A 25,016-nucleotide genomic window follows, 5' to 3' on the forward strand; every position below is an offset into this window, starting at 1 on the left:
GGCAGTCTTCTTCTAGTTCCAACTGACAGTCAAACAACGGCTAGTCTAGTTTGACGACTACTTTTGTGGTGCACTCAACCGAGACAGGTCTAATTCTTTGAGGTAGTTACATCTTGGTTTATAAATTGACTGAAATAATGATATCGGTTTATATTAGTGGTAAATTATTAATATTTATAATTTTTTATCCGTTTTATTATTCTTTCTTCTTTCCAGAAGAGAATTTTTGGCGTCCTTTACGTCTGAAATCCGTTTAACGCCGGGTTTAATTCTCATTGACGCCAACGCATTTGACATTTCTTCCTATCTAATAGCTCTCAGTCGTATTGTATCACTTGCATTGCTTCCAGACGACTGTGGTCCTCGTTCATTACTTGAGTGGTTCGCAGTTCGGTGGATGGAATCTCTTTATATTTCTTAGGAGATAAGATTAGGGACCAACCTCGATCCACTTGCTTTGCATAACTTGTTCTATTGTCAATCTCTTTGTCGGGTCTGTACACAAAAGACTTTTTACCAGCGAAATGGCTTAATGTAAAACCCTCAAAAATACCGTCCGAGGAGATTCTCTTCCACTCCCTTGAAGGAAAAGTATATGATCCTTTTTTGATGTGGTTTTTCATTCCCGGAGATATCGGCAATCCGCTTTTACTGTAGAATGGAGGATATCCGCACAGTCTAAATGGTATTGCAATCCACTATACAGAATATAAGTAATGACACCTAATGACCACATGTCACATGATTTGTCATAGTTTTCTCGTCCCAACACTTCTGGAGCTACCCGAAAGATTAGTTTCAGGCAACGAATATACCCACGTAATAGGGCGTATAACACGGAGTTTTCAAAGACATTCCATCTCCGACTTGTTTGGCAAACCCAAAGTCGCTCAATTTTAGTTGAGAATGTTCTTCTTTGCTGGAATATAAAAGATTTTCGGGCTGAATATAAAAAGAGGTAACTACTTTGAGATCCCTGTGGGCTATGTTACGAGAATGGAGATGCAGTATAGCCCTGGCAATACTTTGTACTATTTCAACCGCAACTTTGGATTTAAAATGGAAATTACTTTTCTCCGTAATCGGAGTATTCACTCGTTTCTGAATTCGTGTAAAGAGTTCTCCGCCTTCCATTCTGAGATATTTGATTAACTATAATGTACCTTTCCATAACAATAAGCAAACACTTTAAGTCACAGTACAGGTTTTGATATATGTCATAAATTTGGACTATATATTCACATTCCTGCTGGCAATTCCAGTGAAGTTCGATTTCCCTTCTTGCTTTAGGAGAATCCTTCAAAATCTACAACCATTTGTTCAATAAAGATACTTTGAGAGCGCATTTTCGTTTGGTTTCCTTATGTTCGCACATCACCACTTTTCCATTGACCCCAACTCCCAATACGTTCGGCAGAATGATGTACTCTCTGGAAATGGAATTGTTTTTTATTGGAATCGACTTCAAACTTCCTTGCATTGACTCGTTGTTACAATTATTAATAATTATAGGCCGTCATCAACGCAAAAATAATGTGTCGATATCTAATTAGAGTGCACTGATGTTGCTTCAAACGTTAGATTATCGATTTCGATTCTTCACACAATCTACTATTTTCTCCAAATAATAAACCAAAACTCTGCAGAAGAGGAAAATTTGACAAATATGCAAATTTAAGTATTCAAATTAATGAATATTTCATTGAATAATTCGAATTTTTTCACATTTCTATTAAATATTCATAAAAGTCAGAAACTTTTGGTTCATTTTAATATAAATATTCTTGAAATCTAAAATCTTGGATTTACCTTGAATTGAAGCTAGCAGAATCAAAATCTCTATTTACGGATACTCAATGGAGACATTTCCTTGATTTTTCGGGATCCCGCCTTTCGGGGCTAATTTAATTGCCTAAACAAATTTCCTTCCAGTGGAGAACGTCTTCAGACGTTGGTATCAAAGATCGCTTTTTGAAGGTCATCCCCGAATCAATACCACACCACTCGGTGTTGATGTCAAAGATGTCTGTAAAGCAGGTGCACAAGGAGTTCAACAAAAGGTCCTAAGGTATCCAGTAGGAATCCTTTTAATTTTTAAACTGGATGTTCGTAATGCTTTTAGCAGCATTCGGCGTGATCATCTCCTCAAATGTATCTATATTCACTGCCTGGATTTATTTCTACTTCTATGTTTACCCTATGCGCCTATCCAAATTAGAGTCGCATGTTGCTTCCTTTCTCTTGAACAATTTTTGTTTAACGCACATCTACTTTTTTCTTCGGTCTCCTGCTGTCAGTCTGAAAAATTCCTTTCGACTTTTTAACTTCCATGTCCCGCTCGTTGACAATGATTTTAAACACGCTTATTGATTTTGAACACGTTTAAAGGGGGAAGCTCCTAATCCGGGACAGGGGCATTGGTCTTTGCTGTTGTGTTAATTTTACTCTGCCTTGCTAACTCTCATCCGTGTTAATAATATGGGCATTCATCTTTTTTACTGCGATCTAGTTTATCAAACTTACTATTTCTAGACAGATTATTACTTATTTGACTCTAAAACTTTCAAGATTTCTACAAATTTAAATTCAAATAATTATAAAAATAATTTGTTTTATGCATTCAGTTGTATTCAATTCAGTTAAATATATAAAGTTGCCAAGTAACGTTTATGAAACAGCTCTTCATTTTAATTATATTTTTTGAAAGTTGTAAATTTAATTGTATTTCAGGCTATAGGTCGTGCTTCTGCGATTGGACATTAAATTACTGTGATCATCAGTGTTGCTGTGACAGAGATTGCTCATCCGATTTGATTAACCAATACGAAAATATGGGGAAATGTTTACTTAACATGTAAAATTAATATTAACACTCCTAGAACAAGTTCATTATATTGCTTTGACAATTCTTTCATATCGTTTTATGAAGGTTTTGTGCATCAGAATAAAGGTGTATATTGCAAAGCAACACGTATTTATTATCACAAAATGTAACACAGAAAAGCCAATTGTAGACGTTTCAACTGCCTCTTGTTCCCCAACGAGCAATAATATTGCTATTCTTGAGGCATATAATTCATTAAAAAAATATTCGGAGTTCTCTCCCAAGCTTTTAAATGTAAAATAGTTTGTAATATTTCATAGGTTTACCCAAAACACTCAAATTCATACTTTTTGAATGAAAATATATCAATCATGTTTATATTATCTGCATCTATAGCTTGCGTAGAAACCAAGTTAATAACAAAACGGAATTATGCTGCAACATCAACAACATCGTAAGATTCGGGCAAAACATAACTTATAAGTATTCTATCATAAAGCAAACCAGTAGTTGCCCGAATATAACTCCATCTTGTTTTGAGCATTGGGCTGTACTTGAAAGTCCTGGTGCAAGTTCAAGAGTTGTCACCACAAAGACATGTTCCCCGTCAGTGAGTCGTGATTTTTTATCTTTAGTGCAAGACTAGCAATAATTTAGTAATCTATATTCAAATACTTCATACATTGTCGACTCTTCAATTTGACTTTGGAGCCATTATTAGACATGTTCACGTATTTATAGACAATAACACTACTGTATGAGTTAACATAATGTATAGAATACTCAAAAGAAAATTAATATACAATTTACGATATTAGTTCAGATCAATTATTAAGACTTAAACAAATAGAAACTAAATCATTATTGTGACTTATTTTACATTCATTGTTTTTTGTAATTTTGGATTTACTTTTGATTTTACAAATTAATATGCTGCATAGAATAAAATCAACAAACAGTACTTTGTTAAATTAACAAACTTATTATTTGTCATAGTGCTCAAGATTAACTTTTTTATTAATCCGGGTGGCACCTAGACCAAATTACATAGGTCTTGTTCATCCTAGGATTCGCTCACTCAATGGACCACGTTACTCAGCCCACCTCAAAGCGAGGCAAATGCAATCCTCTTTATTGTTTGCTAACATAAGTATCCTTAAAGTCATTTCACTGTAATCACTCAGTTCAAGTTTAATGGATTCTAAATTAGCTTTACTTTTAAATGTTACTCTCAGATTAATAATTTTATATGGAACCAAAATTGGCAAGCCGTCCTTAGTAAATCAGGCTTTTTAAGCACCTTGATTTGTCGAAATAATTTAACAATATTTAAACGAAATTGAAAAGTCTAGATAAAATTAGTTTTTAATTAGTGTGTCTGCTTTCAGTCGATTCTCCTTCTCATCGAGCCCGTGCCAATGTCTTCAACGGGCACACTTATCCATTTTACATGACAGGCTACTTTTTGGTTGTTCCGATTCTATGGTCTCACTTGGGGAATCTTCCTCCATCGTTGCCTTTGCAAACCGGGTCATTTGACGATCTTCGGGAGGGTACATTCCAAACTTATAATCTGTACGCATGCTCTCCAATGTTTTCCCGACGACTAGATGTAAGCTCTTGTAGGTCCTTCGAGGTATAATTTACTCACAGCACTGTCCCACGTTAGTACCAGTGGTACTATAGTTACCTTTGCGTTGTGGATTCTCCCTGTTCACTGGCAAGCAAATCGTACTTATGGACTTTTTCCACCTCAACTTGCTTTATGTTTTTTTGGGAGGTGATTCTAATCTCAATAAGCGTGATTGTGTTCCTCATTTTGTCAAAGATATCCGGCTTGTTATTCTCGACACTCAGATCCGTACTTATTGTGTGTCAATACGAATCTCCACAGAGTTATTCGCAATCACTGACTGAACAGAATGAGTTTTCAACCTCCTGGGTTTCTTGATTCCATACATCGTGCATAAATGCAGATGTATACACTTCACTACTTCGTTTTGTTTTTTGAGTAGTCACTATTTAGCATTCGACTACACCTCGTCGCTAAGTGACCAACTGTCTAACTAATGAGAGGTTTCACCAATATCAGCGTCGGGATCATTTAAACACTCAAAGAGATTTGCATGCAATGGTTTTTTCCTTATTTGCTCAATCAAGCGGTTCTTCTACACTTCCCACAGCATGTTCAAATCAAGGTACTCAGTTTCTTGGATTCTGTATTTGCGCTTGAAATATTCTGCGATTGTGGCCAAGTTAGTTTTCTTTGCCTGAATGATTTGCAGAATCCAATCTTTCTATCTTTTAGGACTTTTCTTTTAAGAGAATCTGTGTCGGTCGAGTTTAACGATTTAAATAGGATGCTGAGTTTTTTTTGTTTTTTTGCCAATTTGTTTATTTCTTTGTCAAAAGTTCTCATAAATCTCCTCGGACGATTTCCAAGTACCATCTGAGTAGCCTTTTTAACTCTGATCAAAATATACTTCCATAGCAGTCCAGCAAACACATTTGAGTTAATATTGTCCAATAGTTTTCAGTATTTTCTCTTCATATTTTATATGGGTATAGTCTGAAAAACATAGGATCTCCACGGCCAAGTTCCTGCCTTGTGTAGTAGTTGCAAGTACTCCGCAAAATCCAAAACGTTGCTTTAGAACGAGACGTGCCATCAGTAGTCGGTGATCACTGGATCATGGCACTGTATGTACAGGAGTGCGTGAGTATATCCTTCCGTGTTTGTCTGCACAGTATGTAATCGGTTTGGTTGATACAATATTTATCTTTCATACTGGAACATTCAAGCAATTCTCTTCCAGCATAAGTGATTCTTTTTTCTCTTTTATAATTGAAGAATTAAAAAAAAATATCAACAAATATTTGGAATAAACGTATATTTGTTCAAAAAACATAAATTACAAAGTTTTTTAAATAATCAATTCTTATAAATTTTTAAAAACGATTCCTTAAAAAAACATTTTATTATAAGTCATTAGTTAAGTAGAAATCAGTTTTAATCCATTACTAAATATATGAAAAAGTGATAGGTTTAATAATGCAAAGACAAGAGTCGACCATGATTGTCTGCACAATCAGAGCGGCTATTTTTTTTACTGGCAAGCTTAATTCAAAAGTCTTGAGCTAAAATATTTATAGAAAAAAAGTCAATGATTTATTTTTATTCGTTTTGATAACATATCTGATAGTTCTAAAAACTCTATTTGTGAATAAATGATCTTAAACAAACATAAACTATGCAACACCTCTGCGTTTTAATTAAAAACTGACAGAAGATAAAAAAACAATTTATTTATAATTAGAACATATTTTTGTAACATGATTTTTACTTGCAAATCAGAAACCAATTAATATCATAATGCCATTTACATCTGCTTCGATACTTGTCTAATTCAAGAATCTATTGAGAAATTAGTACTTGACAAAATGCAATGTATTAACAAAACTAGTTATCTCAGAATGTTAAATTTTCTAACCTGCACATGATCAATTATTGAACAATTATTTATATTATTTGAAGAAATGCTAAAAGAAGGGATCATTAATGATTTGGATTGATGAGTAACATACCACTGACATAGTAAAAACAAAGTCATTGAAGAAGTCGTTACTAATAATTGCTACGAGACATTCTTTCAATAATTTGCTTTGATCTTTGTAAAGAATAATTTAATGACTGATTGCGCGAATCTAGATTATAAATTCTAGATTAGCGATAGGGAATTTTCAAATGTTTAATTTTGGATATGACTTTGACAGTCTGTTTATAGACCTGCACATCCAACATTTCAACAACTTGATGTATTATTATTACTATCAGTGGATCGACAATATCAACAAAAATTTCAATCAAAAAAAGAAGGGATTTTTAATCAAAGACATTTTACCTGAACAAGATGTAAAACCGTCGAGGAATTCTATACGGATGTCAAAAAAGAAAGGCTTGAAAAATAAAGAATTACAAAAGAAAGAATCTAAAAGCAGCACATTATTGCTATGCAGTTACTGTGGGAGAGGATATGGTTTTAAAAGTGCATTAAAGATGCATGTACAAACGCACCTTCTGCTCTGTGAATGTAAGGTGTGCGGAAAGCACTTTTCGAGGGCCTGGCTGCTGCAAGGTCACATGCGAACTCACACTGGAGAAAAACCATACAAGTGTTCTATTTGTAATCGAGCATTCGCGGATAAATCAAATCTCAGAGCTCACGCTCAAATTCATTATCGGACCAAGAAAAACATCTGTAATGTATGTGGAGACACTTTCTCGAGACTTTCGCAGCTGAAAAAGCACTCTCGAGTGTGCTTCCAAAATATTAATGTCCCGGAAAATTAATATTATTAATTTATCTGAAAGTAATAAATATTTAATTTTTTCGTGAATAATTGATTGACTTGCTTTGTAAAAATGAATTAATAGCCCAAGAATCAAGACAAATTATGTTTTTTAATTGCCCGCAGGTAATAACATTGTTTTTGATGTGTCGTTAATCTGTAAAACATAATGTCGATCAATAATACATAAAAAGACGGTACAGTTACATTAAATTATTTTTTAGCCTGTTAATTATTTTAATTGCTCATAAAGTCTGTGATTTGAATTACAATATTTCTATCAATTTTGATTATTTTATAGGATTATAGTGTTTAGACGAGTTTTAATTTGCTACAATCCAATAAAATTAATAATCACTGCATGTGATTTGTAATACAAATATTAACGGGATAATCTACAAAGTAAACATAAACCATTATTATTTACACTAATTGATCAGGTAGATAATTCACTTATAAAATAATGGTGTGAAAATGTTTTAATACAATTAATCAATAAGGCTAAATTAATACAAAAAAAGGAGACACAATTAATATCAACACAACAGAAAGCATCTCTCACTACTATTTCTGTTCGGTTTTAGACGAATTGCCTTTGAAGACAGTCGGAAGAGCGAAATTTTTAAAAAAATTGCTATGGAAAAAGACCACTAAATAGACTAGAACGGAGTCAAATAAGTAGGCTATAAAAATATAGAAAAAGCACCAAGTGCACCTCTCCACAAGATAATAAAGAAATACTAAGGAAACCAAATAAAAATCAACGATATATACACCGATTTTTAAATACATTGGCAGAAACATCCCGCTTGGAAGCAGCAAAAACCGAAGGAGACACAACAAGATAGTCTTTGTATTTATTACTTCTTAGTCGTAGTCGACGTTGTTCGAACTCTTCGTGGTCACTGCAAGATTTATCATCTGCTCGACGCGAGCGTTTACACAGCGGAGACATTATGGAGTTGAGTAACTTTCTTGATCTCGTCTTGAGACCTTTTTTCTGCCTATTCTTTAGCCTTTCTCCTATAGTATCGCCAGGAATTTCCTCTCGTGGATCAACATGTGGAAAAGTAGTTATTTGGGTATTAGTGGCCTGGTCGCTAAAAATAATGGAATATTGCTCCCTCAATGCATCATGAGAAAAACACACGACCTTCTACATGTAAATCACAACCAACCTCCTCAATTGAGGGAACAACAGTGCTGGACAACGAATGAGCACACGTCGGGGCCTCTGCAACTCTTAAAAGAGCACTACCTTCCAATATCCGATCCAATGACCTGTCAGAAGAAAGTCTGGTTTGGTTAGGGGATGAACAAACTACTAACATAAAAAGAGCGATTTCCATTGTATTGAATGTACCACTCGATCGAGCAATCCGTTCAATTTCAGACTCAACTGCCTCTACTTTGAGAAGGAGGAGAGAATTGCTTTCCAAAACAGCCGAGTGGGAACGAAACAGAGAATGCATACGATTCTCCAAAAGAGTATGGCGCGAACTCAGTGGGAAGGCACAATTGCCGACACTACATTGAGGAGATAACGACGAAAAATGGGCATTCTTGTAAGGAGGCTGAGGCGACTTAAAATTAGTCGCATTTAGTTGAGTCCCCACTAAACCAGGATCTATTTCACTCAGATGTGACTGTTGATGAGTCACGGACTGCCCAATCAGCTGTGTATATTCTTTGAACACATTCCTGGAGTAACAAAACACAATTAACATGAGTTCATTGAATTGTCCGACAACGTCAGCCATGAGATTCCGACCGTGCATATTTAATCCTTCGCCTTCTCCATTAGCGACATTACTTGACAAATAAACTGTTAACGATAATTCGAATTATTACTCGAGGATTGGTCAGTGGCGTGGTAGGGATGTTCTCTTCTCCTGTTAGTGAAGTGACGAGGGAAATGATGTAGTTCTTTACATCATTACAAATTGAGTCAACAATTCGTCTGTTTTCCTTTGTCGGAAATGACTGTTATTTATCCAATTTGCATAAAACTGCAATTCTTTAGAGTCAGCGATTTAGAGTCATTTTCAAAGGAGAAAGTTGATAGGCCATCAGGACGCTTACCATCCTCCCGAAACAGGCCGACCAGTTCAAACTGTTTCGAGGATCCGCTTGACTATGTCGTTTAGGGCAGTATGCTGAGGGAGGCATCCGCAATTTCTCTAGCACGATAATGTGTGAAATCCAAATGAGTCAGCGGTCGATCCGCAGCGGCACCGGTGTTACCGGCATAAGTTTAGCCGAGGCGCAATGAGAAGCCGATCCTCAGGCAATCATTGTCCAATAAGGTTCCCTGAAAAAATGAGCTCGATTGATATCACACACGTGGAGAACTGACTAGGGATCTTTATAATTACGAAAATCTGGTTGAAAATTTTAAAAAGCCAGAATAGAGTAGAAAAAAGGTTTTAGACGAGCTGTAAAAAGCGCATATTATCGAGAAATATTTCAAACTGATCCCCTGAAAAAATGAGCTCGATTGATAACACACACGTGGAGAACTGAGTAGGGATCTTTATAATTACGCAAATCTTGCTGAAAATTTTAAAACGCCAGAATAGAGTAGATAAAAAAGTTTTAGACGAGCTGTAAAAAGCGCATAATATCCAGAAATATTTCAAACTAATCCCCTGAAAAAATGAGCTCGATTGATATCACACACGTGGAGAACTGAGTAGGGATCTTTATAATTACGCAAATCTGGTTAAAATTTTAAAACGCCAGAATAGAGTAGATAAAAAGGTTTTAGACGACCTGTAAAAAGCGCATATTATCCAGAAATATTTCAAACTGATCCCCTGAAAAAAAGAGCTCGATTGATATCACATACGTTGAGAACTGAGTAGGGATCTTTATAATTACGCAAATCTTGCTGAAAATTTTAAAACGCCAGAATAGAGTATATAAAAAGGTTTTAGACGACCTGTAAAAAGCGCATATTATCCAGAAATATTTCAAACTGATCCCCTGAAAAAAAGAGCTCGATTGATATCACATACGTGGAGAACTGAGTAGGGATCTTTATAATTACGCAAATCTTGCTGAAAATTTTAAAACGGCAGAATAGAGCAGATAAAAATGTTTTAGACGAGCTGTAAAAAGCGCATATTATCCAGAAATATTTCAAACTAATTCCCTGAAAAAATGAGCTCGATTGATATCACACACGTGAAGAACTGAGTAGGGATCTTTATAATTACGCAAATCTGGTTGAAAATTTTAAAACGCCAGAATAGAGTAGATAAAAAGGTTTTAGACGACCTGTAAAAAGCGCATATTATCCAGAAATATTTCAAACTGATCCCCTGAAAAAATGAGCTCGATTGATATCACATACGTGGAGAACTGAGTAGGGATCATTATAATTACGCAAATCTTGCTGAAAATTTTAAAACGCCAGAATAGAGTATATAAAAAGGTTTTAGACGACCTGTAAAAAGCGCATATTATCCAGAAATATTTCAAACTGATCCCCTGAAAAAAAGAGCTCGATTGATATCACATACGTGGAGAACTGAGTAGGGATCTTTATAATTACGCAAATCTTGCTGAAAATTTTAAAACGGCAGAATAGAGCAGATAAAAATGTTTTAGACGAGCTGTAAAAAGCGCATATTATCCAGAAATATTTCAAACTAATTCCCTGAAAAAATGAGCTCGATTGATATCACACACGTGAAGAACTGAATAGGGATCTTTATAATTACGCAAATCTGGTTGAAAATTTTAACACGCCAGAATAGAGTAGATAAAAAGGTTTTAGACGACCGTAAAAAGCGCATATTATCCAGAAATATTTCAAACTGATCCCCTGAAAAAATGAGCTCGATTGATATCACAAACGTGGAGAACTGAGTAGGGATCATTATAATTACGCAAATCTTGCTGAAAATTTTAAAACGCCAGAATAGAGTATATAAAAAGGTTTTAGACGACCTGTAAAAAGCGCATATTATCCAGAAATATTTCAAACTGATCCCCTGAAAAAATGAGCTCGATTGATATCACATACGTGGAGAACTGAGTAGGGATCTTTATAATTACGCAAATCTTGCTGAAAATTTTAAAACGGCAGAATAGAGTAGATAAAAAGGTATTAGACGAGCTCTAAAAAGCGCATATATCCAGAAATATTTCAAACTAATTCCCTGAAAAAATGAGCTCGATTGATATCACACACGTGAAGAACTGAGTAGGGATCTTTATAATTACGCAAATCTGGTTGAAAATTTTAAAACGCCAGAATAGAGTAGATAAAAAGGTTTTAGACGACCTGTAAAAAGCGCATATTATCCAGAAATATTTCAAAATGATCCCCTGAAAAAAAGAGCTCGATTGATATCACATACGTGGAGAACTGAGTAGGGATCTTTATAATTACGCAAATCTTGCTGAAAATTTTAAAACGCCAGAATAGAGTAGATAAAAAGGTTTTAGACGAGCTGTAAAAAGCGCATATTATCCAGAAATATTTCAAACTAATCGCCTGAAAAAATGAGCTCGATTGATATCACACACGTGGAGAACTGAGTAGGGATCTTTATAATTACGCAAATCTTGCTGAAAATTTTAAAACGCCAGAATAGAGTAGATAAAAATGTTTTAGACTAGCTGTAAAAAGCGCATATTATCCAGAAATATTTCAAACTGATCCCCTGAAAAAATGAGCTCGATTGATATCACACACTGGAGAACTGAGTAGGGATCTTTATAATTACGCAAATCTTGCTGAAAATTTTAAAACGGCAGAATAGAGCAGATAAAAATGTTTTAGACGAGCTGTAAAAAGCGCATATTATCCAGAAATATTTCAAACTAATTCCCTGAAAAAATGAGCTCGATTGATATCACACACGTGAAGAACTGAGTAGGGATCTTTATAATTACGCTAATCTGGTTGAAAATTTTAAAACGCCAGAATAGAGTAGTTAAAAAGGTTTTAGACGAGCTGTAAAAAGCGCATATTATCCAGAAATATTTCAAACTAATCCCCTGAAAAAATGAGCTCGATTGATATCACACACGTGGAGAACTGAGTAGGGATCTTTATAATTACGCAAATCTTGCTGAAAATTTTAAAAAGCAAGAATAGAGTATATAAAAAGGTTTTAGACGAGCTGTAAAAAGCGCATATTATCCAGAAATATTTCAAACTGATCCCCTGAAAAAATGAGCTCGATTGATATCACACACGTGGAGAACTGAGTAGGGATCTTTATAATTACGCAAATCTGGTTGAAAATTTTAAAACGCCAGAATAGAGTATATAAAAAGGTTTTAGACGAGCTGTAAAAAGCGCATATTATCCAGAAATATTTCAAACTAATCCCCTGAAAAAATGAGCTCGATTGATATCACACACGTGGAGAACTGAGTAGGGATCTTTATAATTACGCAAATCTTGCTGAAAATTTTAAAAAGCAAGAATAGAGTATATAAAAAGGTTTTAGACGAGCTGTAAAAAGCGCATATTATCCAGAAATATTTCAAACTGATCCCCTGAAATAAGATTGACTCCCAGACTGGCCTATTCACAGATTGACTCCCAGGTAGTCCCTCTTCTCCATCAGATGCACTCCAACTCCATCAAACTCCGCAAATTCTTTTTTCGACGACGTGACGAGTTGTGCCACAACTTGCTATCGTCGCCCGCCCTTCTGACCACCCCGGACAATGACCCTTTCCTCATGTCCACTCACGACACGCAGTCTTTGGATTACGTCACTCACCAAACAAGTCGTTACTCGTCCGGCAGTTTCGTCTATTATTTCAAAAAGTGGTCGACTCTCTTAATTCCGAGTACTGGGTATAGACGTATTCTCGCGGTGTCCTCCCTTTATGCCCGGAATGGGGCTGTCTTCTTGTCCGGCATTTGCTTCTGCTTCCCAAACGAACTGTACAACCTGTGTGGAGGGGCACTGCATGTCATGTTCATGCCACAAGTAGTCCCCACACTCATCCCTAGGAGGTGTTCATTGTGGGCAAACAAGAGGAGGTGCTTTTGGACTGCGTGGAAGGACCCTGTTTTGTCATGTTCATGAGTGACTACACTCACTTCTTCCCACCAGTTTTGCGTGACTCTTCAATGTTAGGACTATAGCACGGATAATATTCACGTCTGTGAGTCTTCCTACAGTCACAGCAAAAAGGAGATCAAGAAAATTAAAGTTTTCTCTCATTTGCCAACACAGAACTGGAAACTCACTCCCAAAGATGTTACATTTTCTCGGAGGAGCTCAGAATCTTCTTTTCCACGTTTTGAGTTTAATTCGACTTGCTTTCCCTACTTGTCGGACAGTCATGTTGTCCCCGACTGATTATTCCAGTTGACCATTCACCTCAAAACTGAGGAGGGAAGGAGATTCTATGCACAAATCAACTGTCCTGGTTCACTTGGACTTGTCCGACTGGGTATGACTGGGGTGGCCATTTCAGGGAATGTCTACGCCTTCTCCAACGGGGAATCAGATAAATTCATTTTCTGCCAACAGATTTTCATGTTATTCGGTCGGGTCATTTTAGTGACGCGACTGACAAAATTGTCATCGAGGGTCTTTTCTTCGAGCCGATGCAACAAGAATTCCCCATTCCTGGCCAACCTTCGAGCGTGCATGTGGCGGTGACTACCCACCGAGTGCAATGTTTGGTTGCCTCAGTAAAGCACCGTGTCGAAGTGATGGGTGCGAATGCATTTTCGCAATGTGAGTGTGGTGTAATATTCCAGTCAGGACAACCGAGGTGCCCAATGCCCGTGTTTTCGTATGTCGTCATTCCATGGACAGTGAACGAGGACTTGTCCCTCTTTCAGCCGACTACCAACTCCCCAAAGCATTTCCCCATTCTCCATTTGTAGGTGTTTGGTGCAGCACAGAATAAGTCCTACAGAGAAGACGAAATCCTCCACTTTGGGGAACCATTCGACCTGGCAGTAAGTCCGTCCATCATCTGTCAGCAATTCACGGCGAGCGACCAATACGGTGGGACGTGTTTTCTGGGGAATCCGTACAGTCACCAGCTGTATGGCAAATATCCTGATATTCCCAATTCCTTCATTGCAGATGCCACTTTTAGAGAAAAGAAGCGGCCAGGGCGGAAGGTGGGGAGTTTTATGAATAGTCGTATTAGAGAAAAGTAGTCGATTTGGGTGTTTCATTGCATCCGGCCAACTCGAGGAGTACTGATGCTATCCCACATGGGCATTTCTATTCCGGGAGGCCCTCGACCGTCGATCCTCAAAGGCATCCTTTCCCACGACGTGCCCCCGAAACATCACGTGACTCCCCCTCATTCACAGTGAACAAGTGCAGAAGAACCAGACCCAGTCATTGGATATTTATGCAAAGTAGGTTTATTCACTTTCCCAGGTTTATTGACATGATGAAAAGTAAACGAAAACACATGAGTGACTGGGATCTCATTAGGAATTTCGACACCAAGTCAATCAAGTCCCCAATCGACATGCATAAGGCAAAAACGTGGTTGCGTGAGGATATTGATGGAATAAGTGAGCGGGAGATCCTCCACAAGTTGATTGAATATCGCAAGCAACTTGTTAAAGACTCTCTTGAGATTGCAGCTTCCATTAATAAAATGTGATTTGTCCATCTACTCTATTTAGACGTGTGGTAGCAAATTGTTCATTCAATTCTGTAGGGGTCTCAATTTATATTATTAAAATATTTAAATTGCATTAAATATTATTAGTCTAATGGTGAATGCTGATTTCATTAAGAGAAAACATCGCCCTCATATCTGCATAAAATGTTCTCAAGATGTGCATCCTCTGTTGATGACCACCCCAAGCCTCCTGTTCGACCAACAAGTTAACCATCATTTCACAAGTGTCCGCCACATTGATGTGTAGTGTCCATTCGGGATGTCTCAATCCCAAACATGTGCTTTCATTTCGACGAATTGGGGAATAGTGGACCAGGACAATTCATGGACGTGGTTCCTTCGATCGTGTCGAGTTGCATGTCGAGTGACTGTCCTGACATGTTCATTGAGTGCGCCAATGCATTGTTCGACACAACTGACAAATTGGACTTTGAGTTCTTCGGGAGGTTTGTGGGAGGTTTGGGGAGTTGACCATTGAAAGTGATATTCGTCACCACCTCCCTTCACTCCAACACACAAACCATCGACAAACTCAAGGAAATGACTAAGGATGTGTACGAGTCGGGGAATTTGATCAGTCCGGGAATTCCCTCGACCTACATTATACTCATCCCACCACACTCCACTCACTCCCCCACTCTCCTCCACGCTGTTTCATATGTTTTTGGAGACGTCCACTTAATCGGTGCCTCGGTAATCGGCCTGATTATACTCCAGGACTGTTCTCTGTTTGGGGACCTGTTCTCTCGCTTTGCCCACTCACAGATCCTCCCTTGGCTGGAAAAGGAGTTCGCTGCACTCTCTTCCGTGCTAGCAGGGCGGAGGGGATTCCAGAAATCAATCATCACTGCTGCCAAACGATTTTTTTCCCCGTCCAAAACTGTTTTGGGATCAGTGCTGACTGAGTCGGGGATTACTCGGGCAATGTAGCACCAACTGCCTCACTCCCAGTTTCCCCCCTCAGTCCGACGAGATGCGCCTCAAAAAATGGGCGGACTTGGCCTTCTCCTTCCAAATGTATTCATTGGCCAACGAGGCCTACGCCTTTCTCCGCAAAGACTTCCACGAACAGCGCTGTTGGGCGCAGTACGCCCACGTGCAGGAGATGCACGGACTGTCTTCATTCCTTGCCCCCGAACTGCCCTATTCCATCGAGTCCTCCGTGCTGGCCTGTTCCTGCTACATGAACACCTGCAAGTGTGCCCACCCCTCTATTCAGGGACTTCCGGCGAGCATTCCGTGCGATGGTGTACCGGCTGCTCTGCGCCTCCCCCGATGACCTCGTCGTGTTCTCCAGGGAAATGCAGTTGCTCATAGAAATGGTACTGTCCCCGTTATATTCCAGAGTGACAATTTTTTCATTACTGCCCTCCTCTCCCGACAGGTGGCCCTTCTCTGGCGACAATCCTTTCCACGTCGGACTGCCAAATACTTGTTCCACATGATGAGTGCTGCTTTCGGCTTCAAACAAATCCACTTTTCCGTTCGACTGTGTGCTCTACGTCTAGGAACCCCTGGCGAGACACATTTTGTCCGAACTGTACTATATTACTCCCTCCACCTGGAAGTTCATTGGGGTGTGTATTCTGACTCATCGGTAGAAGGCAGTCACTGCTAATTATGTCCGTCTGGGAAACTGTGAGGCCACGCGAGCCCGTCTCTACGCTCGCCTGATCGAGTTTGGGGGGGAAAACACGGACTGTCAATTCGAGTACTTGCGGGAACTGACAAAGATGATTGTGTCCATGGAGGATAAACCATTGACGAGTCTCCTCTCCATCCAACTCGAGGTGGTCGCATATCTCCATTCCTTCGATAGTTTGCTTAATGTCCTATTCCAGCTTACAGGGCGTCCTTCTCTCCAGCCACGGTAGACGTGTTGACAGACTTAAAAGAGAGTGTCTACCAACACTACGTTGGACTTGGAGGTGGCGGTGTGACTTTGTGTGATTCGGGGATTGGATCACGGTGCGAGAAGGGGGTCAGCATAGGACTGGGAGGTCTGTGTTTGTGCTGAGTCTTAGAGACTGTCTTTATATTGGGTAAACTACACAACAGCATTGGTGTGTCCTACGAATATTGTAGTGTGAGGTTGGACTGGGTATTGGAGAGTGGGGGTGGGACGACCACCTTTTCCTTCCCCTCTCCCACGTCTCGACAGGTGATGGAGGGAGTGGACTCGATTCGACTCGAGGCAGTGACATCCGACTGGGTGCACTTTAGACTGAGTGTATGTCCACTCGTCGTCGGGGAGTACTCACTCCAGTCCATTTCCTGCCAAGTGAGGGGGACTGCTTCATTTGGACGATCCACCGAGTGGGTGCCCGTCTGTCTGCCTGTGTGTTCTCTATTCCTCCATGTGATTGACCCAATGCCTCTCCTCCGAGTACTATTTCATATCGAGGCAGGTTGATGTCGATGTGGCTGATTTGACACTCCACGTGGGGGAAATTGGGTGTTTCACGTGCCACCTCACCAACATTGGGGGAGACCGGCTGATCTCTCCACTCAAAGTGTTCTCACTGCATCCCCACATTTGTCAACCTGATGGACACACCTCTCAAGATCACGTCGAAATTGGCCAATCACTCGCACAAAACGAGTCATTCACGACGACATTGCACTTGGGCCATCCTCAAATGGATAAAATGTGTGTTCTGTTCGCATACCAGACGAGCACACCCAAATTGTATGTCCTTGTGTTATACATAGAATCCGCACTTCGTGTATTGTCGTCAACCTCCATCTCCTGTCCAGTGTGTATTCCAAACTTGTCTGTCATATGTCGACTCCCCCCCAATGTGCTGTTGTCGTCCAAGTGGATGTCCCCCTCTCTTTAGTATTCTGGTTGGCTGCATACTAGTTTGTGTACACACCATCTTCGGTTATGTGTTATTCACACTGTTTGGAACTGGATCGTGTTGTGTGTCCTCTTCGGAGTGTATCCAGGGGACAGTCCTTGTCGATGGTCCTCTATTTCAACCTAATCAACTCTCCCAAGTTGGAATGGTCGAAAGCATTGATTGCAAGTCATACATCCGAGAGTTGGGAGGAATTGTTTTCCAAATATGCAAGCAGGGAAATCCACAAAATGGGGAGTGTCCCGTGGAGTACTCGAGTGGAATTGCTCACTATTCAATGGAAAGTATTCGCCCACTACTATTTGTAGGCCTCCAAAGACGGGATTGACATTGCTGGCCAGAATTACCTAATCCCCCCCTCCACTAATGGTGTTCCTCCCCTCAAAGTTGAGGTCATGTGTCCCCCTATTGTCAATCACGATTTTAACGTGTCCAAGTTGAGATGACTGACTACTGGCAGGTCGTGCATTGTGCCCGTCGGCTGTCTTCTTCATAATAGTTCCCACAGGACGGCCACCGTCGTCGTATCTGTAGATCGTGGACGTATGAGGTATGCATTGCGTGTCCTATTCCACAGGCAATATTTTTGTTTTGGGAATGCCACAGTCCGGGTTATAGTCGAGCCTCATTCTTCCGCTCAGTGTGAGTTCCATTTCATGTTTCTGCGTCCTGGTTCCTTTTGTCTTGATTGCCTCTCGGTTACCTGTGACAACCATTTTGACGGGTTCTCTATTTCCCCATCTAACCATTATATATCCATTGCTGTACCGTGACTTTTTGAATAAATAGTCCTCTATTTATCTTTTGACTAATATAGTCATTTTAGTTTTATTTTAATGCTGCAATTTTTGATATTTTGGTTATTTTGGCCAAGTTCTATAAACAAGTAGTCCGCAAATTAGAAGGTTTCGTTTTTATGCTGAGTGATGTAGTGTTAAAGCCAATGATGCACAAAAACAAGCAAATGCTACCACTTTCTACCGGTCTGTCAGTGACACGGCTTTTATGTCTATTTTTATTTATAAACACAATCATATTCCAGCGCGACTTTACTCAAAAGACCAAATCCTGCACATCTTTCTTTATCAGGTTGCTTTTCCGACTCTACAAACAAATCTAGACAACTAATTTCCATTGTTAAAACTTATTAAATAAGCATAGGCATTAATTACTAACTTGAAAGACTGTCTAATGTTTTTTTAATAAATACAAATATTGTTTATTATTTGCACTTTTAGTTTAAATTGTAAATCATTATTATAATGATCTGATCAGACCTCCCAATTGACTGGAGTTATTTTCCTGAAATTACTCCTCCCAATTGCGGAGTGTTTGCAGGTGGAATGGCTGTTTCTTATTTTGATTTTATTGGTGCGATGTATCACTGTGTCTGAGTGGAGGGGATACTTTTTACTAGAACATGCAATTGGTTAGACTGACCGAAGTAAAAAACATCCTCCGCACAGCACAGCTAGGGCGAGGACGGGTCCGAACAGCCAAGCATAGTAAAGATACATTAATTGTGTTGTGCGTTATGCTCGAACTTTAATCCAATTATATCGCCAGCGTCAATCGTCCGAAATACCACAAACTGTTCTCTTTATGCCTCACCTCCCTTAATGAGATATTTTGTTCCTGCAGGAAAATATAAAATAAACGCCAGTTCATTGTCAGTTTCTGGGAAAACAAATGTACAATGTAGTCATCGTCATCAAGCCGAGAAATTCGTCACAAAGAAGTACTGCGTTTTATTAGACCATTTCCTAATAACATCATTTTCGATAGATTATTTGTCCGAGGAGGTGCCACTCCTTTAGTCTCCTCAGATCTCTCTTGTTTGGACTATTGTCAGTTATTCATCCAGTTTCCTTGTGTACTCTCTCTGAACCAGTATTCTATCATGTTGTTATGTGTGAAAGGAATTCATTTCAAGCAGATAATAAACATTAAGACACAGGTGGACAGGGAACTTGCTTTGAAATGTGGCGAGAATATGCAGTATTAAAACCCTTCCTGAAGAAGTGAACTCCTTCCTGTTTCTTTCAAAAAATTGTTAGAATCACTTGACTACTTAAAGGATACATGGCAAGTCGTTGATCTGGAATGTCTTCTGTTGTAGGTTAGGACAGTTTGTGCAAGAATTGCTTAACTCTCTGTATATTCAGGGTACAACAAATCTGGGCATTTCTCCAAACAATTCACAATCCAGTAAACTCGATTTTTTTCAGAAAGTAATTTTTCCATGTGGTATATTCGGCACATTCAGGAATCCGAGTACACGTCGTTTTTGAATTCGTCCCACTTCGAGACGAGTAGTGTCATTGGGGCCCTTGAAAGGATGATTAAAACACCTGGGAGGGAAACTGTGTGGTTGCTCAAGAGGATCACACTGAAGAAACTGTTTAGCTATCCGCAGCACGGCTGATTCTCCACTCTTGGAATGAAGACTGCACAATTAATATACTATCGGGATTAGTGCTCTCAAAAATATCGAGCACCCAAATCTATTTTCTGTAAGATTTTAAAGCCTTTTATTAAAAAATAGCGCATTTAATTATTTTTTTCTAAATTTAAGTCAAAACAAGAAACAACTTTTATCCCAGTGGGTGTATTGATGTGGGCGCACTTACAATATAATTGAGATTTATAGAATGGTGCCTAATTGCTAGACATGTCGCCCGGTTTGTTGACGAGCGTCCTCAGTGTCAAGAAGGAGCTGGATGCATTAATGGAGGATGGCGTGATGGTTTGGTGGAGTAATAATAGCAGGACGACGGAGGCATAATCATTCTGCTGAGGCAATTGGAAGGACTGGCACTCACCCTCGACATTTTGGCCGTATGCCCCTAATTGACTACTCACAGAAAACTAAAATTGGCCTGACTGTGAATAAGATCCGGAAAAAGTCGGAAAATGGGGAGATTTCGTCGCTCTCAAAGTCATTGATTCAGAAATGGAAGAAGCATTTAAACTGCGAACCAGCAAAGGAGATGCAGCCCGACCGACTGTCCCCCACCGACGACCCAACTCGGATTAAGTGTAGGTCAATGCTGCTGGATGCCCTGAGTGGGGGGACTGTGCGGGAACCCCATTGGGAGGACATTGCGGCAATGATCGAGGAGGATATCCTTTTTTATATTCCCACCTTCTCCTGTAGTCTCCTTAACTCACTCATTCACAAATCTTTGTCAACCACAAGTCGCGCACTGATTCGGCCTACAAAACACGAATTCGGAGTCGTGTCATGAATTTGAAGGACCCCAACAACCCCGAACTGCGGAGGAATGTCGTGTCGATGGTCATTTCCCCCGCCAAGTTCGCCAGCATGACCACCGAGGTTGGTCCCCCTCTAATCCCCAGGAAATGGCCAACGACGAGTTGAAATCCCTGGTAGTCCAATTGACGAAGGACTCCATCAACAAATCTCAGTTGGCGGTGACCACGGGGACACACACCACCCAAATTAAGTGCGGCAAGTGCAAACAAAGCGACGTGTTGTACAACCAGCTGCAGACACGGAGTGCAGACGAGCCAATGACCACCTTCTGTCTTTGCAATGCTTGTGGTGCTCGCTGGAAGGTTCACACATTTTTATTCAACTCCAGTTCTGCTAAGAGGCATATTACTGGCATCCTTTTCTAGTAACTTGTTCAACCTTTATTATGAGGGCAGTCTTCTTCTAGTTCCAACTGACAGTCAAACAACGGCTAGTCTAGTTTGACGACTACTTTTGTGGTGCACTCAACCGAGACAGGTCTAATTCTTTGAGGTAGTTACATCTTGGTTTATAAATTGACTGAAATAATGATATCGGTTTATATTAGTGGTAAATTATTAATATTTATAATTTTTATCCGTTTTATTATTCTTTCTTCTTTCCAGAAGAGAATTTTTGGCGTCCTTTACGTCTGAAATCCGTTTAACGCCGGGTTTAATTCTCATTGACGCCAACGCATTTGACATTTCTTCCTATCTAATAGCTCTCAGTCGTATTGTATCACTTGCATTGCTTCCAGACGACTGTGGTCCTCGTTCATTACTTGAGTGGTTCGCAGTTCGGTGGATGGAATCTCTTTATATTTCTTAGGAGATAAGATTAGGGACCAACCTCGATCCACTTGCTTTGCATAACTTGTTCTATTGTCAATCTCTTTGTCGGGTCTGTACACAAAAGACTTTTTACCAGCGAAATGGCTTAATGTAAAACCCTCAAAAATACCGTCCGAGGAGATTCTCTTCCACTCCCTTGAAGGAAAAGTATATGATCCTTTCTTGATGTGGTTTTTCATTCCCGGAGATATCGGCAATCCGCTTTTACTGTAGAATGGAGGATATCCGCACAGTCTAAATGGTATTGCAATCCACTATACAGAATATATGTAATGACACCTAATGACCACATGTCACATGATTTGTCATAGTTTTCTCGTCCCAACACTTCTGGAGCTACCCGAAAGATTAGTTTCAGGCAACGAATATACCTACGTAATAGGGCGTATAACACGGAGTTTTCAAAGACATTCCATCTCCGACTTGTTTGGCAAACCCAAAGTCGCTCAATTTTAGTTGAGAATGTTCTTCTTTGCTGGAATATAAAAGATTTTCGGGCTGAATATAAAAAGAGGTAACTACTTTGAGATCCCTGTGGGCTATGTTACGAGAATGGAGATGCAGTATAGCCCTGGCAATACTTTGTACTATTTCAACCGCAACTTTGGATTTAAAATGGAAATTACTTTTCTCCGTAATCGGAGTATTCACTCGTTTCTGAATTCGTGTAAAGAGTTCTCCGCCTTCCATTCTGAGATATTTGATTAACTATAATGTACCTTTCCATAACAATAAGCAAACACTTTAAGTCACAGTACAGGTTTTGATATATGTCATAAATTTGGACTATATATTCACATTCCTGCTGGCAATTCCAGTGAAGTTCGATTTCCCTTCTTGCTTTAGGAGAATCCTTCAAAATCTACAACCATTTGTTCAATAAAGATACTTTGAGAGCGCATTTTCGTTTGGTTTCCTTATGTTCGCACATCACCACTTTTCCATTGACCCCAACTCCCAATACGTTCGGCAGAATGATGTACTCTCTGGAAATGGAATTGTTTTTTATTGGAATCGACTTCAAACTTCCTTGCATTGACTCGTTGTTACAATTATTAATAATTATAGGCCGTCATCAACGCAAAAATAATGTGTCGATATCTAATTAGAGTGCACTGATGTTGCTTCAAACGTTAGATTATCGATTTCGATTCTTCACACAATCTACTATTTTCTCCAAATAATAAACCAAAACTCTGCAGAAGAGGAAAATTTGACAAATATGCAAATTTAAGTATTCAAATTAATGAATATTTCATTGAATAATTCGAATTTTTTCACATTTCTATTAAATATTCATAAAAGTCAGAAACTTTTGGTTCATTTTAATATAAATATTCTTGAAATCTAAAATCTTGGATTTACCTTGAATTGAAGCTAGCAGAATCAAAATCTCTATTTACGGATACTCAATGGAGACATTTCCTTGATTTTTCGGGATCCCGCCTTTCGGGGCTAATTTAATTGCCTAAACAAATTTCCTTCCAGTGGAGAACGTCTTCAGACGTTGGTATCAAAGATCGCTTTTTGAAGGTCATCCCCGAATCAATACCACACCACTCGGTGTTGATGTCAAAGATGTCTGTAAAGCAGGTGCACAAGGAGTTCAACAAAAGGTCCTAAGGTATCCAGTAGGAATCCTTTTAATTTTTAAACTGGATGTTCGTAATGCTTTTAGCAGCATTCGGCGTGATCATCTCCTCAAATGTATCTATATTCACTGCCTGGATTTATTTCTACTTCTATGTTTACCCTATGCGCCTATCCAAATTAGAGTCGCATGTTGCTTCCTTTCTCTTGAACAATTTTTGTTTAACGCACATCTACTTTTTTCTTCGGTCTCCTGCTGTCAGTCTGAAAAATTCCTTTCGACTTTTTAACTTCCATGTCCCGCTCGTTGACAATGATTTTAAACACGCTTATTGATTTTGAACACGTTTAAAGGGGGAAGCTCCTAATCCGGGACAGGGGCATTGGTCTTTGCTGTTGTGTTAATTTTACTCTGCCTTGCTAACTCTCATCCGTGTTAATAATATGGGCATTCATCTTTTTTACTGCGATCTAGTTTATCAAACTTACTATTTCTAGACAGATTATTACTTATTTGACTCTAAAACTTTCAAGATTTCTACAAATTTAAATTCAAATAATTATAAAAATAATTTGTTTTATGCATTCAGTTGTATTCAATTCAGTTAAATATATAAAGTTGCCAAGTAACGTTTATGAAACAGCTCTTCATTTTAATTATATTTTTTGAAAGTTGTAAATTTAATTGTATTTCAGGCTATAGGTCGTGCTTCTGCGATTGGACATTAAATTACTGTGATCATCAGTGTTGCTGTGACAGAGATTGCTCATCCGATTTGATTAACCAATACGAAAATATGGGGAAATGTTTACTTAACATGTAAAATTAATATTAACACTCCTAGAACAAGTTCATTATATTGCTTTGACAATTCTTTCATATCGTTTTATGAAGGTTTTGTGCATCAGAATAAAGGTGTATATTGCAAAGCAACACGTATTTATTATCACAAAATGTAACACAGAAAAGCCAATTGTAGACGTTTCAACTGCCTCTTGTTCCCCAACGAGCAATAATATTGCTATTCTTGAGGCATATAATTCATTAAAAAAATATTCGGAGTTCTCTCCCAAGCTTTTAAATGTAAAATAGTTTGTAATATTTCATAGGTTTACCCAAAACACTCAAATTCATACTTTTTGAATGAAAATATATCAATCATGTTTATATTATCTGCATCTATAGCTTGCGTAGAAACCAAGTTAATAACAAAACGGAATTATGCTGCAACATCAACAACATCGTAAGATTCGGGCAAAACATAACTTATAAGTATTCTATCATAAAGCAAACCAGTAGTTGCCCGAATATAACTCCATCTTGTTTTGAGCATTGGGCTGTACTTGAAAGTCCTGGTGCAAGTTCAAGAGTTGTCACCACAAAGACATGTTCCCCGTCAGTGAGTCGTGATTTTTTATCTTTAGTGCAAGACTAGCAATAATTTAGTAATCTATATTCAAATACTTCATACATTGTCGACTCTTCAATTTGACTTTGGAGCCATTATTAGACATGTTCACGTATTTATAGACAATAACACTACTGTATGAGTTAACATAATGTATAGAATACTCAAAAGAAAATTAATATACAATTTACGATATTAGTTCAGATCAATTATTAAGACTTAAACAAATAGAAACTA

General features: G+C 38.6%; 1 protein-coding gene and 2 pseudogenes across 1 annotated transcript; 1 reads left to right on the top strand and 2 right to left on the bottom strand.

Moving 5' to 3' along the window:
• Nucleotides 1–207: 207 nt before the first annotated feature.
• LOC115230186 lies at nucleotides 208–4,642 on the bottom strand (annotated as a pseudogene).
• Nucleotides 4,643–6,569: 1,927 nt separating this feature from the next.
• LOC115230184 (zinc finger protein SNAI2-like) lies at nucleotides 6,570–7,175 on the top strand. The gene has a single exon (XM_029800395.1). The coding sequence runs from the start codon at nucleotides 6,570–6,572 to the stop codon at nucleotides 7,173–7,175; it is 606 nt and encodes a 201-aa protein (XP_029656255.1).
• A 12,719-nt stretch (nucleotides 7,176–19,894) lies between these two features.
• Nucleotides 19,895–24,533, bottom strand: LOC115230185 (annotated as a pseudogene).
• Between the last annotated feature and the right edge of the window lie 483 nt (nucleotides 24,534–25,016).

Source organism: Octopus sinensis, unplaced genomic scaffold, assembly GCF_006345805.1.
Source record: "Octopus sinensis unplaced genomic scaffold, ASM634580v1 Contig14817, whole genome shotgun sequence".
NCBI lineage: Eukaryota > Metazoa > Mollusca > Cephalopoda > Octopoda > Octopodidae > Octopus > Octopus sinensis.